This window comes from Gopherus flavomarginatus, chromosome 5, assembly GCF_025201925.1.
Source record: "Gopherus flavomarginatus isolate rGopFla2 chromosome 5, rGopFla2.mat.asm, whole genome shotgun sequence".
Taxonomy (NCBI): domain Eukaryota; kingdom Metazoa; phylum Chordata; order Testudines; family Testudinidae; genus Gopherus; species Gopherus flavomarginatus.
In genome coordinates, this window is record NC_066621.1 from 135,393,308 (window position 1) to 135,408,736 (window position 15,429).

General features: G+C 39.1%; 1 protein-coding gene across 8 annotated transcripts in view; it reads right to left on the reverse strand.

Moving 5' to 3' along the window:
- Nucleotides 1-296: 296 nt before the first annotated feature.
- Nucleotides 297-15,429, reverse strand: part of BCL11B (BCL11 transcription factor B) — a 102,272-nt gene continuing 87,139 nt past the window's right edge. For all 8 annotated transcript variants that reach the window (XM_050957200.1, XM_050957199.1, XM_050957193.1 and 5 more), the window contains one exon: nt 297-7,384. In XM_050957200.1, coding sequence (XP_050813157.1) covers nt 5,373-7,384 — 2,012 coding nt within the window. In that variant the 3' untranslated portion in view covers nt 297-5,372. The remainder of the gene's footprint in view (nt 7,385-15,429) is intronic.

The following is a 15,429-nucleotide window of genomic DNA, read 5'->3' on the forward strand; positions in this document are numbered from 1 at the left end:
ACTTGTTCCGGGACATTTTAAGTGTTTCAAACATGCTTCAGGTTGCATTGCTTAAGGCTCCAATTCAGGAAAGCCCTTAAGCATGTGCTTTACTTAAAGTATACACTTAAGTCTCATTGGCTTTAGTGGGATTTAAGCACATGCTTAAAGTTAAACAAGTGCTCAAGGGCCCTTCCTGAATAGGGATGCTTTCCTGAATCCATACCTAACTGAACTGATACAAAGATATTCCGTAAGTCTAATGATCCTCAGTTTTTCAGGTCCTCCCAAATTTAAAATAAACAGGAAAGACAAGATTTGGAGATCAAGTCAAAAGTCCAATTTATTTTTATAACTTGAAATTGGAACAAACGTTGTTTTGAACGAGCGTACAAATGAAATGGTAGACACATGCTGAACTCAACATTGGTGACAATAAGGGAAAAAAGAGGCCAAAAATCTTGTACAGAGAATAAAAGGAACAATAAATATTTCACTAAGCCATATTGAAATGACCTCCAGCCATCTCAACATTTTATCCATAATAAAAAAAAAAGTGCTCTTGTTTTTTAAACAGAGCACAAATACCAAGCAATAATAAATAGTTCCAAACTTGTAGTAAAAGACAAAACCTCCAAGTAAACAACAAAAGCTCATACAATAAGTAATAGAAAAAGGTAATAAAAATATTTTGCCTTGCCGGTACAAATGCAAACAACTTAAATCAACATTACTTTGCTTTGCAGTTCTAAAATACAGAGAGCACCATAAAAATGACTTTGCTTGTGATAAACAAAACCTTGGACTGTCTTGTACTCAGGACTGGGATGAAATGCTGATTTTTGACCCTTTTTTTTCATATAGATATTTTCCTTCCCAAAAAACCCTGCTCCCACAGAAGTCAGCTGAAGTTTTGCAACTGACTTCAATGGAAACAGAAGTGGGCACTGGAAGTAATAAATTTCAACTTAAATAAATGTTAAACTGAACTGTGAATATAAATATGGCAGCATAATAGCTACTGTATGTCTATGTAATATTGTGCTTATGGCCTAGTAAAATATGATTCTCCTAAATAGGAAAAAGAGGGTCTCCATTGTTACTACAGTCTGTAGAAACACATTCCTTGTGCTTTTTGGGTGACTTACTGTTGGTTTATGAATGATTTAAGTCACACGATTAGACAACTGCTGGTTTAACTACCTTAGTAAGAAACAATAGGACTAGTGGTGCTCCTAAGCAATTTGTTTTAAAATGAAAGTTGATTTTTTTTTCTTTCAAGGAACTGGTCTTAGACTGGAAACCTAGGATTCAGTGCTGATTTTCATTATACTGGTGTATATTCAAGGGTACTCCACTGAATTCCATGAGGTTACTCCAGATTTACACCAGTGTAACAAAGATTAGTATATGCCTTTAAGGGGCCAGATTCTGATCTCTGTTACACTGGTATAAATCAGGAGTAAATCTTATGAATTAATCCTGATTTACACCAGCATAATTGAAATTAAAACTTCACCCAATAGGTAAATCTTAGGATAGGGTGTAGTCAAGCAAGAAGGCAGCATCTGCAAGATAGCTGGGTCAAATTCTGCTCTGAGTAACAACCATGCCATCTCAATGGCTTCAACTGCACTGCACAGATGAAAGTGAAGGAAGAATTTGCCATGGTGTTTTTTACCACCTTTTTCTGAAACAATGCAATTTCCTCCTTCTCTCCCACCTTAAAATATTGAATAGACTGTCATTGCTACTTCTGCTATGTGCCCCCATCCCGACCGAAAAAAAAGAAAGAGAGAGAATAGAAAAGAGAAATCAAAAGGCACAGAATTTCATCCCAGTCCCTCAAACATTCAGAAATTTATGGAATGTACAATTAGGAGTACAGCAGCAAAGCAGATAATAACATGGACTGGCAAGACCTGTACATGGAATAGGTCCTGTTCTGACAGGGAAAACGAGGGCTGTGCCTGGACCAATTTTACTTCAATCCAAATTACAATTGTACCAAGAGCAGGTCACTTTACCTGTGACAAAGCAGATGCAACAGCTCTCGCTTTTAAAGAGTAAATTTACTTTATTCTGGAGGGCAGGAGTTAGGGGAGTGAGTGGGAGGCAGTGGTGGTAGAGAAGATGCTATAAACAGCTACTCATTTGCAAGGGGGGGGAATCTCCTCTCTCTCTCTTTAGAAGAGGAATCTGTGGAATGTTACTTCAAACATCTTTACAAAAACTGAATTTCCCTTAACATGAATAGGCAATAATCCTCCAGCCTGGTTCACCCATACCTGGTAAAACCTTGATGCAAGGGGTCCAGGCAACTTTGAAGATATTAGAGCCCTGTGGGAACAGCACTTTTTTTTTTTGTAGGCCATTTCTGACAAAAAAAATATATATACAAACTAAAATCATTTGTGAACAAAATAAAATAAAATGAAAAACAAAAAAAACACTTAGTTATTTTGTTTTGTTTCTTTTACTTAAAGGTCGTCTAACAACCCCTCTCCCCCCCCCCTTTTTTTCCTGTACAATAAGGACTTAACATACAAATTATTTTTTTTTGCAATATTTTATCCTGCCAAATTAAAAAAATATATTATTGGCAGCCTGTTTGTTTGTTTTTATTTTTATTTCCAAATTCACTAACAAAAAGGTACATTAAATCCCTTTAAAAGGACAAGCGTACAGTTAAAAAATTACAAGCTTCAGTAAAAATACAGCGAGTGCCTACATCATATGAATCAACCAATATCAATATCCATTCCAGAAGGGAGGAGAGGGGGAAGAGAAAAATAGGTATAGGTCAGAAACGTGATTTTTTTCTGCAAAGCAATAACAATATTAAGCACTTTTTTCTACATACTTTTTCTACGTGGTGTAGCAATCACCTTTTAATCCTCAAATACAAGTTTCTATACATTTTTTGAAATAAAAATTCAACACCCAAGGCAGAAAAAAATTTACTAAAACTCAAGACTTTACAGTTACAGTGACAAGAACAAATTTATAGACCCACCATTTAAATTTTACTGCAACATTTTCAAGGAAAAAAGAAAAGGTTTTTTTTTTCTGGTTTTTTGTTTTTTTGTTTTTTCTTTCTGGTTTTGTAAAATGCCCAAGCATTCTCCATTATTACAAATACTGGTCCACTTTTACAGTAATCAAGAAATTTTAATATATATAATATATACTAAAACCCCGTCACCAAAAGAAAACAATATACACATGGCCATCATGGCATTTTTTTTAATAACCTATTAAGCAAACTTTGAAAAAAAAAAGATTGCTCAAACACACATACACACAATTTTTTTACCCTTGTATGTATTCAATACTGTAAACGTATTTTAAGACAGAGTGCACTAAATTTAACTTTTAAAAAAAATTCGCCATTGTTCCTGAATTGTTTTTTTTTCATTCAATGATAACTCGTAATTTGTGTCATATGAGTTTTAATTCAGCAGTAAATCATTTCCATTCCATTTCCTAAGCAGCGTTGTCCTGAAAAAAAAAAAGGCTGAGAATAATTCAGCTAATGGATGTCCGAAGTTGTGCTGGGTATGCATCTTCATTTGATTGGGTCTTATGGCATTTTCATGTCCACTATCTTCAACCAGTAATTTTTTTAAAGTAAATGTGGCTCTTTTTTTTCCCCTTAAAGAATGTACTTTTCTTGTTTTACTTTTTTAAAAGTCTTTTCATTTCACAAAAACGTTTTGCATTTGTCTCAAGAGACTCAGATAGGAAGATCAGTTTTCAAGGCACTCACGTCAAATTGAATGGCAGTAGAAAAACTGTCCAATAAATTATTTTTATTTTATTTTTCTTTATAGTGCCAGTATTGTGAATGCCATGCTTAGCAACACTGACACTTAATCTCAGCTGTTCCCTTACAGTTTAACCCACCTTTGGGCCAAGGAGAAGAATATGCTGTAATTTCTTGTTCAGAAGCCATTTTCTCTTAAACACAAACAAAAGTTTTAAAGTGCGGGTCAACATAATGAAAATGTCTAAGCTTAATTGTCCACTCTTCGTTATTATTAGTCCTATTATGCTAAAAAATAAAACAACTGGAACACAGAGCAGCTGCATTTTTTTTCCTACAATGCTTTGCTCATATAGGGCCTGCTCCTGCTCCCAATTAAGTCAATGGGAAAACTCTCATTGACTTCAGTGGGAGCAGAATCAGCCCATCACATGTATAATGATTACTTTTTCCCCTTCCTCACAATAACATTGTTGTGCATTATATGAGATAATCCTGATATTTTCTACTCGCCATCCAAATACCTTATAAATTCTATCGGATTGAGAAACTACCAATCAGCCCTAGTTACAACTGCCTTAATTATAGTGATTCTAGTTGCAGTATACTACTGAGCTAAGTTGGTGGTTTGTACATATATCTCAAACTTGTTTAGGGGTGTGTGTGTGTGCATGCGTGCGTGTGTGTGTGAGAGAGAGAGAAACTAAAAGAATGGCATTTCATTCATCCAAGGGTGGAGAAGGATGCTACAATACCTTAAAAGAGCTTTTATTACAACTGTGAGGATTCTTTCGGTTATTTTAATTACTGAACCTGGAACATGTGACAAAATGGCGGCATCTCAGTACATATCATTAATAACGCTAAGAAACTATCTGATAATAATCCACAATTAAGAATGCTATTGCTTTGTTCAATGTAGCTGCCTTCAGAAAATACCTGCACCCATGTCTTTTTAGTTGACATAACTTGAATGTTGAAGTCTACACAGAAAAGGCCTCTATCTTTAGCGACATTGTCAGTGCTACATACCAGATCCAATTCCAAAAGAAAGTGCTAATTTTAAAGATTGTTATCCGCTGTACAATTTTATTTTCCCTAATCTCCAAGGTTATTTTATAAAAAAGGAAGAAGAAGAAGAAGAATTCAGTTAAAATGTTGGCTTCTTCACAAGAAATTACACATGCTTAGCTTAAATTTCAACAAAGCAGCGGCCCCAAAATTATAATTTAAAAAGATATGCCTCTCCCCCTACAATGCAAGTAATCTCAGGCTACTACTGGGTAAAATTAAAAAGGGATACCCAACAAAATTTTAAAAGAAATTTAAACAGAAAGAATAAAAAAAAAAAAAGTACCTGCACATGCCAAAAAATTACAAAAACCCAATAAATACAGAAATTATTGCACAGTTAAAAGGCTCCACAATTTTACTGCCTTAATCAACCCTCAGGTTTAATAGAACTTTGTAGACACAGGTTATATTTAAGTGCCAAGGTCTGGCACCTACTATAGTTATGCTAAGTTATGTTTACGGAGGCAAGTTAGGTCAGCTTTTCTCAGTTGGCAATAGTTAAACTGTACAAATTAAATGTTACCTAGACCCCTGATTTAACCCAGTGGGGGTCTTAGCTTCTTTCTGCCTGCTCAATTTTGACGTCATTTGTCAGCAAATGTTCTCCATGCCACTTTTTCATGTGTTTCTCCAGGGTGCTGTAAACACTGAAGGGCATCTGGCAAATGTCGCAGCGGTAGACCTCCTTCCCTATCTGGCCATGCGTTTTCATATGACGTGTCAGCTTACTGCTCTGGGCACATGCATAGTTGCAGAGCTCGCATTTGTAAGGCCGCTCTCCAGTGTGGCTCCGGCGGTGCACCGTTAAGTTGCTGCAGTTCTTAAAGACCTTGCCACAGTACTCGCATGTATCGCTCCTCCGCCCTTCCTTTGAACTGGGTCGACCGGGACCAGGTCCACTGATGTGGGGAGTGCTGCCTCCGCTCGCTGTCCCACTGCGCCCTGAGAGACCCCCATCTAGCATGTCACCTGGTGGAGTGGAGAAACGCAGGCTTCCGTTCTCTGAAGAATGCTCAGAAGAAGTTGCAAAGGGGGATTGTCGGGAGTCTGTGAATCCTAGAAACGGATCCTTCATGAAGTGCCTTGATGCTGCATACCCTACCAGCCACTGGGAGTAAACATTTTCAGAAGGTATTATTGTTGCTGGTGGTAAGTCCAAATCTTTCTCTATTTTTATTCTTTTAGAAGAGTTGTTTAAACTGGGGCTCGTGATAGGTGTTGGCTTGCGAGGGAACAAGCCTGGGAAGGGCTCACCTGGGCCAAAGTTTCTTCCATTGACCGTCCCTTCCTCAGTGCGGTCAAGTTCTCCTGCCACTGAGTCTTCATCGCCTGTGTCTCTCTGACAGAGGTCTCGAGGACACAGGTCTCGCTGATCAGAAGACCTTTTCATGAAGCTACTCCTCTTTTGTTTTTCAGCTAGCATGTCATTGTATTGCTGGATGGCACCGAGACTTACATTCTCTATAACTTTTCCAAGAACAAGGGATTTTTCATCTGGTAGCGATTTGGAACCATTCTCTCGGTTACGACTTAGCTCTGAGTCCATGCTGAAGCTTGACTCTGGCCTGCTCTCGTTTTCAAGCTCCTCTTCCTCCTCCTCTTCTTCTTCCTCTTCTTCATTGTCATGGCCCAGAGAGGGATCACTCTCATTCCTGAAATCTGTCTCACTGGATTTTAGTCCCTCTCCAGTGAGCTCACTTGTGCCTGGCTCAGGAGAACTTGTGGTGGAGAGTCCATCATCTGACCTGCCTGTCATGGAGCCAGCTTTGTGCATATGTGTTTTCATATGACGTTTTAGCTTGCTGGCCTGGGAGCAAGCATGATCACAGAGTTGACATTTGTAGGGCTTTTCTCCTGTATGACTGCGTCGGTGCACGATAAGATTACTCTGGAACTTGAATGTTTTCCCACAGAATTCACAGGACTTACTCTTCGCCTGAGGCTGCGGCGGCGTAGTGCTGCTTGGGGGCATTGGTGGCAATGGCGGAGTGCTCAAAAAGGGTGATTTAGGGCTAGGCTGGAAAGGATTCAACAAGCGATGCATAGGGTTGGTACGATTCGGTGAGACTGGAGGAGGGGTAGAATTGTTTCCTGCCAGTTCTCGAAGCCTTCTGGAGAAATCCATCGCTGGGGACTCAATTGCCATGGGGTTTAAACGCATAACTCTGTCAAAGGCACTGGGATGCTGGGCAACTAACCCCATTTCTTCGGCACTAAGGCGATGTGGATCCAGATGATGACGAGGCGGTGGGCTGAACAGTGGAGGTGTGTTGGGGAGCCGACCCTCACCAAATCCGGGGTGATCACGTAGGATGGGGCCCGTCATCCGCAAAAGACTAAAAGGGTTGTTGTCTCCAAGGAAATTCATCAGCGGGGACTGTGCAACAGTCTCTGGTCCCAGAGGAGGAGGGATGGTGATGCGTGGAGTAAGGGAACTGTTTGAAGGGCTGGTTTCCAGGTAGATGCGGAATCCATGTGTGTTCTGGGCATGCTGAAGCAAGAACCAAGCGCTATTAAAAGGCTGCTTGCATGTTGTGCAAATATAGCTTGAAGGCTCATCTTTACCTAAAAAATAAAAAGAGAGAGAATACTCAAAAAATAATACAATGGAGAATATTTAAATACCACTGGCATGTACTTTATTTTGTTAACAAATTTAGTCCTTGGAATTTCTGAAAGGGAGATTTAATTGCAATTTATTGATTGATATAAAATGTTGCCCAGTGTATTTACTCATCCAACATGTTTATTCGCATACATGACACATACTTGCATTATGTGTAGTATGTCTTTATATACTATATCATACAAAACCTTATATAGGCATATTTTTGGAATATAGGGATCAAACTCGCTTCACACATTTATTCCATGTAAAAATACTTGTTTCAAGGGATTTAATGCTATGTATAAAGTCAAAAGAAAATGTGATGTAGTAGGCAGATCAGTTTTATGGTACCTAAATAGGCTGTGGTATCACGTTCAGTCTTTAATTTTACATTTTTATATACTTTACTCAGCAGTCACCCCAGATCTTTGCTGCATTCGTTTAAACATGCTTCAATCATGCTGTCCCCTAAATTTTTAAAGCAGTAGGTGGGTATTTATCTGCACAAGTCCCATTAAAGTCAACAGGAGCTTGGAAAACGTATCCCTGTATAAACCACTTTGACATTCTCTCTGCCAAAACACCAAGAAGCCACTCAAGTGAAATATCCAGTAATCAAAGCTGACAGCACAGTTGCAATTAACAGTAACAAATGTCGGGCAGTGCTTGAACTGGATCCCAAGAATTTCTGAGTCTGAGCCTGGCCTCCATCGCAGAAATAGTAACCAGAGCCAAAAACATGGCTTTCTATTTGCCTTTCTAGCCTCCTTTGAACAACTGTATAAGGTGGGAAACATTCCTTTAACCCTGATTCGGTTTACATAAAAGACAGGTGTGGACAAGCCCGCAGTACAGTCATAATTTTACTAGCTAAAATATTCCAGCCCTGGACACAATATAAACTTTTTACTATCTTCAAAAATGTGGTCTTTTCCCCTTTACTGCTCCCGCAGCAGTCTAACACCTATAAATGCATAAATACATGTCAGCTTGAAAATCACACTTCAGGACTTTTTTTTTTTAAGTGTCTCTTTGAAAGTAGCTACCTTTTATGGAAAAACTAAAATTGAATTCTTGGATTTCTTTCTATGACTTAATATATTCTACGCAGTGATGGACCTAAACCAGAGCCCTGACCCCAAATGCCATACACGTTTTGAAGTTCAGAACTGGGACTGAGCGTCCCGTCTTTCCCTCTGCATAATGAACTGAACCAAATCCCAGCTTGCAACAACTGCAAGAGTTTGGCTCTGGATCTAAATTTTTCAGCCCACTTCCAGTTGTAGGTATTAGGTTATGCAGAAGCCTGTTGCTCAACCATTATGCTTGAAAACAAAAGTGTTTATAGGTGAATTAACTGTACTATCAAAACTACCTTTTTAAAGCTAAGTGACTCACAGGCTATGTCTACACTGCAATAAAGCACTTGTGGATGGCCTGTATCAGCTGACTCTGGCTGCGGGGCTATAAAATTGTAGTGTAGACATTCGGGCTCGGATTGGAACCCAGGCTCTGGGACCTTCCCCTATCATGTGGTCCCAGAGCCTGGGCTCCAGTCCGAGCCTGAACATCTACAATGCAATTTTATAGCCCCGCAGCCCAAATCCAGCAAGCCTTAGTTAACAGACATGGGCCGGCTGCAGGTGTTTAACTGCAGTTTAGACATGCCGATGGGGACCAAGAAACCTTAAGCCAAAACACACCAAAAAAAAGGAGGGAAGGGGCAGGGATAGCTCAGTGGTTTAAGCATTGACCTGCTAAACCCAGGGTTGTAAATTCAATCCTTGAGGGAGCCATTTAGGAATCTAGGGGAAAAATGTCTGGGGATTGGTCCTGCTTTGAGCAGGGGGTTGGACTAGATGACCTTCTGAGGTCCCTTCCAACCCTGATAGTCTATGAGAAGAATAACTGCCACTGACTGTATTCCAGTGTTCTAAGCTTCCAGAAATGGCTCCTGACAAGGAAACCTTAGACAGAGAGAATTTGGGGGATATCTATCTACCCATCCAGCTTATCTGGCCTTATCATCACAGCATCCGAGTGCCTACAAAAAGGGAGAATAGAGAAAATTATATCTGATTCTACCACCTTGACTCACCTAAATAGACCTATTTTTAATATTCAGTAGAATATTTTGGGAGGAGTAGTTCCTTACACCACAAGCACTGCTACTGATTTTAATAGCCTATTCATGTGAGTCAAGGTGGTAGAATCAGGCCTTTTACAAAAAACTAATCTGGCGTGGAATGCACTTTTGTTTGATTGACGTGATCTTTTCCCACAGGTTCTTATTTTGCGCTTGGAGGGGAGATAATTAAGAGTAATATGCTAAACTTTTGTGATTAATCTGTAACAATAGCTATTGTAAATAAAAGAGAGGGGGCTATATTCTCCTTCTAACATGCATACATAACTCTTATTGACATTAATAAGAGCTGCATGCACACACCAAATGGAGCAGATACAGTATCCTTTAAAATCTACTTAGTGATGAGGCAGTTATAGAGTTTTATGTCAACTCTGAAGTCGAAGCAACATTAAATGCTCCCATTATTACTTCAACTATTTAAATTTCTGTTTCTTATAGAAATATGATGAAAATGTCTAGACTTAACTTTTCTTGAACAGCAATATATGTAGTATAAAAAGTGACAGAAATCACTGAAGCACACTGAAGTCTATAAGATATTCTGTCAAAAGCTTTTTTTAACAATATGTTTTACCTCAGCTCACCCTAGAATGGTTTTAATAAAGCCCTTTCTCAAGTGCGATCTAATAGCAAATGAAGTGCAGTGTCTTACAAGGTCACGTATCTTCCAAAGAGAGAGTGCTCTGCACCCTTCACCTCCATTTTATCCACTCTAATTAATCAATTTATTACCCACAGCTGTTCAATTTTTTCATTTTTAAAAGTCACACTGTGCATGATATTTTATTCTATTTTTAATTTTGTGCACGCGTGCACACGCATGCATGCACACACACGTGTGTATGTGTTCTTATAAGCTTGCTCATCTAGTACAAGAACTGACAAAATCCAAACAAAACCAAAAAAACCTCAGCTGCAGGTTAAAAAAAAAGTTTACTTCAGAAAAGGCACATATGTAAGAAAAGGAATTCCTGGGCAGGCTGAGGATCAAGGCTAATTTAAAACTGAAATGGCTGATTAAAAAAATTAGCCTCAAAATGGCAGCTGGCTAGGAGCTTGCTACTACATGTTATATGAAGCTCAGATGTTTTGTTTTGTTCTCCAAAACTTCACCTCTGTGAAATTCAAGTGAGGAAAGTTCCTTCTCACCAGCTCCTTTTTAGTTTTCTTTCAAACAGAGCAAATTAGTGTTTATTGCTGAGACAAGAATTATGAGATATCGGTCGTAACAGAATCAGTACTCTCTCTTTTTGTTTTATTTAGTTTTTACGCCTCTAAACTCTTCTGTTCAGGAGACCCCTACACAATGGCAAAACTGACTGCAGGCTACCTGGCTACCAGGCCTCTGACAGCTTTTTCTTTTTCTTTTCTTTTTAATACTTTCACAACCCTCAAAGGCTCTCCCTAGATGCATCTTTTTTAAAAAATAAAATAAAATGTTCATTTCCATATTATCACTTCATGGTTATCTTGCCTAGAAGTTGCCCTGAGCAGTGTAGATGCTCACTTTTAAGTACAGAACAATGTCAAAAAGTCTTTGAAGATCCACTCCGAACATTTTTATAGTCTAAAACTTGCTAAATATTTTAAACATGCCCAGGAACAGCCATGTATTTCTCAGAAATGATTCTTATATTTAATAATGCAGTGCACCTACACTGTAAAACTCTTTGTTATAAGGCTTCTTTTGATATATGGCATAGTCTCTTGCCCATCTCACTGAAGTTAAATAACCCCTTTATAACAACTAGCTACAGTGGCTATGCCATGCCCTCTTTATCTCTTAAGTACATGCTTAATTTTAAGCAACATGAGTAATCCCACTGAAGTCAATGAAACTTAAGTATATGTTTAACTGCTTTGTTGAATAGGCATGGGATTACATGTGCTTAAAATTAAGCATATGTTAGTTGCTTTATTAAATGGGGCCTCAATGAACACATTTCAAGAATGTAGGCATGACACTATCATCTTTAAGCAGACAAAATTTCTGATGTCAATGGCTTCTGGGGGAGCAAAGGAGGGCTTGAGTTTATTTTATTATCCTTATTAATTGGTGGGTATTTATTTATGATGAGATGACCAGTCCTCATACTGTAATTTATATAGTGGGATGAGAACTCAGAGCATAGGATGGGCACCTACAGAAAGTAACATGACCGGGGACACATGTTTACAGATTCAGAGATACATAAATTTTAAGGCCAAAAGGGACTGCTATGATCATCCAGTCTGACCTCATGCATAAAGCAGGCCATGGAGTTCATTGCTTCCTGCATCTAGTCCAACAATTTATGGTTGAACTAGATCATATATTTAGAAGGACAGCCAATTTTGATTTAAAGACTCCAAGTGATGCAGAATCTACCAATTCCCTTGATAGTCTGTTCCAAATGTTGATTATCCCCTCTATTAAATTTTTTTTTATCTTATTTCCAGTTTGAACTTTGCTGAGTTCAATTTCCAGCCACTGGATCTTGTTATGCCTTTATCTGTTAGATTAAAGAGCTCTCTAGTATCATATATCCCTCCCCTGAGTAAGTAATTATAGACCGTGAATTTATTGAACACTTCTGTCTTTTCTGCATATAATAGCTAAAGGTTGTCTTTGCCAGAAATATTAACATTTGTTCCCTCCCTTGCTATGTGACTGATTAAGTTTCATTCAAAATGTCAAAACAATAACAAGACTTTTTTTTTCTTTTTAATAAACGGTACAAAACAAAGCTAAATTCAGCTTCCTTGCCCCCTGCCCACCTATAAAATTCTGGTTTTATGTTGGGCACCTAGCAGACAGGTAGGTGGAGTAAATTCCACCCATCCGAACTTCTGCTTAATGCTAGAGCAACTAGATTTTGTGAGTCAGCTGCTCCAACGCGTATGTATAATCATGGAGCTCCCAGCTGGCGCTCTGCAGGCCTATTTGTGACCAATGCACAACTTGGTTTTGTGATGCAGAGGCCCTCCACAAGCAATCAGTTCACACCCTCCCTATATAGGCTCAACCTTGAGTCCTCAGCAGCAGAGGTGAATTTCCTCCTAAATGCTTCAAGATATTCGGTGTCATATTGAACAATAATCATAGTGTGATCAGAACTTGACAGAATTCATTGTTTTCTGTTTGGACTACCGAGACATTCTCTGCCTTACGAACTCAGCAGGACTGAATAATTCCATTAGCTGTAACAAGAGAATAAACTCCCCCCTTTAATCAGACACGCATGACCCTCACTAGAACTGTGGCATACACAAAGTTGGGTCCATATAACTACTGCCATTCTTTACCTCTAGCAATACATTCTAGGTAATGTTTCTGGTATGCTTTAGAAAGTTATGACAGCAGCAGTAAAAACATTAGGAATTTTAATACTGCTTTACTGCAGCTTTAGAAGTTCAGGAAAAGTAGAAACTTGCAAGCTTTAGAGAAAGGACCCCATTAACACTCAGGAACAGACATGTCTCCGGTTCCTACAATCATTCCACCAGTGTTACTCTTGCCTTCTGCCACTTGATTTTTTAATGAGCATTTAAATAATTACTCCTTCTTATTATGCTAGTTACTCTAATACTACCTATAAAGGTAGCGTTGATGCTCAATAAAAACACACCTTTAATTGAATTATTAAATTAAAATGCCATAATTGAAACCACTGGTTTAACAAGTCTCCTCATAAGACCAGCTCACATTAAAGAAAAGGACATTAAACACTAAAAAGATTTAGAGTTCCATGGTGAACAAGATCTATGAGTACATAACATTTGACAGCATATCAAGGATGGGACCAAATCCTTCCTAGCAATCCACAGTGGGAATCTCTGTTGCATCGCCCACATGCCAGCTCTATGGAGCATTCCAAAGAGATCTGTGATACTGATCCAATAGCACAATTTTGCCCCAGTGTCTTTTCTCCCAGAAATGGTTTCACAAACTGTGCCATTAATTGAGCTCTCCAAAACAAGCTAGAATATTAATCTACTTACTTCTTTGACCTTATCACCATAATATATGAGCACCTCACAAACATTAATGAATTTCTTCCCACAATATCCCTGTGAGGTAGGGAAATATTTTAATCTCTGTTTTACAGAAGGGCAACTGAGGCACTGGGAGGTCTTTTCAATGTCCGAGATGTGGTATGTGGGAAAGCCAAGACCTGGACCTAGATCTCCAATTCCAAAGCACCGCCAACCCAGTGCTTTAACCTGCACCCCAAACGAAGACTGAACCATTGACTTTTACACTTCTTTAATAATAGCTCAGTTTGATGCCAGTGAAAGCTGACGAAATGACATAACCCCTAAATCTTCGGTCCATCCAAAGACTACTAGTAGAGTGCATACTTCCCTACATAACCCAGGCAATGTCAGACTTGTTCTGAAGGGATGGCTCATTGGATGTTACTAGACAATAGTCTTCACGTCCATTCAAATCTTGCAATGACTATTGAGCACTGATGTGTCCTGTGAAAATGACACTTGTTTATTGAAAACAGGACTAAGACTACCAATGCATTTCACACAGACCACAAATCAGCCATCAGATGGCAAAAAAATGTTGGCCTCTTTTGACTTAGGTAGAATGTCTCCAGACCTGATTATTACTTTCCTGAACCACTCAGTTCCCAACTCAGATAAATATTCGTTCCTCTCCTGACTGCCGACTAACCTCCCTGCTTTGCTAAAATCCACCTCAGAGCACATCAGATTTAGCATTCTCCTGAGATCTTGGATTAAGAGGAGGAGGACATGGATTCTGGGATGTCGCTGTCATAGTGTAGCCTCAACACCTGGGGAGGTGGGGGCTTAAAGAGATTACACTGGCTGGCCTCGATAAGGCAAAGAGTGCCTGATAGACCACTCATCCCACTGCACATAGGGATTTAAACAGGTGCCTGCTGGAAGGTCAGAGAGAAGGAATTGAAGGTAAAGGAGAAAGAGAGCAGGAATGAGTGTCCAAGGAGCCTGCTGGAATCTGGGGAGGTGAAATTTTTGAATGAGGTCAGGTGAAGGGAAAAATTGGGGATGGAGAAGGTGGGAGGGGAAATAATGGGAATGGGAGCAGAAAGAGGGCAAGGGCAGTTTCCATCTCCAGCCATCACAGTCTCTTTACTTCAGCTTCACTCCACACTTCTCCTCCAACCTTCTCTATCCTCGTCCTGTCCTCACCTCCCTTCCCTTCTATATTCCCTCTCCCTTCACTTTTCTTTTTCTTTCCATTAGTTTCTACTGCCCTACTTAAATCCCTCCCCCTAAAAAAAATAGAACTAACATGACATTTGCTGCTATGACATTGTTCACTCTGCTTGTGCATATTATACTCCTTTTTCCCATCCAGCATCTGTCTTGCCTCGTTTACTACTCTATAGAGCACCGAGCACAATGGGGCCCCATTATTTGGTTGGTCCTTAGGCACTGCCCTAATAAACATGATTAATAATAATAATTGCTCTGCCGTGATTGGAAAGGCTTCAGATAAGCTTTCATACTGAGTATTCTCCAACTCTGTTAAGGAGCCCTTCTCCAACACGGCCTTTAATTAATAACAAAATACTCAGAAGAGAATTTGTTTCTCCCAGGCGGACAATTTATAATAGCACTAACTGATTTCATTATTTCTTGCTCCAATATACTAATATTTTTATGTATAGCCAAATCTTTGCCACACTGAAGCCAGTGGCAAAATATTGTCTTCAGCAGGGTTAAGAGTTGGTCCACAAATACGGATGCTCACTGAAGTCTACTGGAGTTCTCCATTGATTTCAAAAGGCATTGGGTCAGGCCCACACTGAGCAAATATTCAGCGAGACACCAAAGCATCAGTATTGTAATCAATAATAAACATTATTTTCTTGC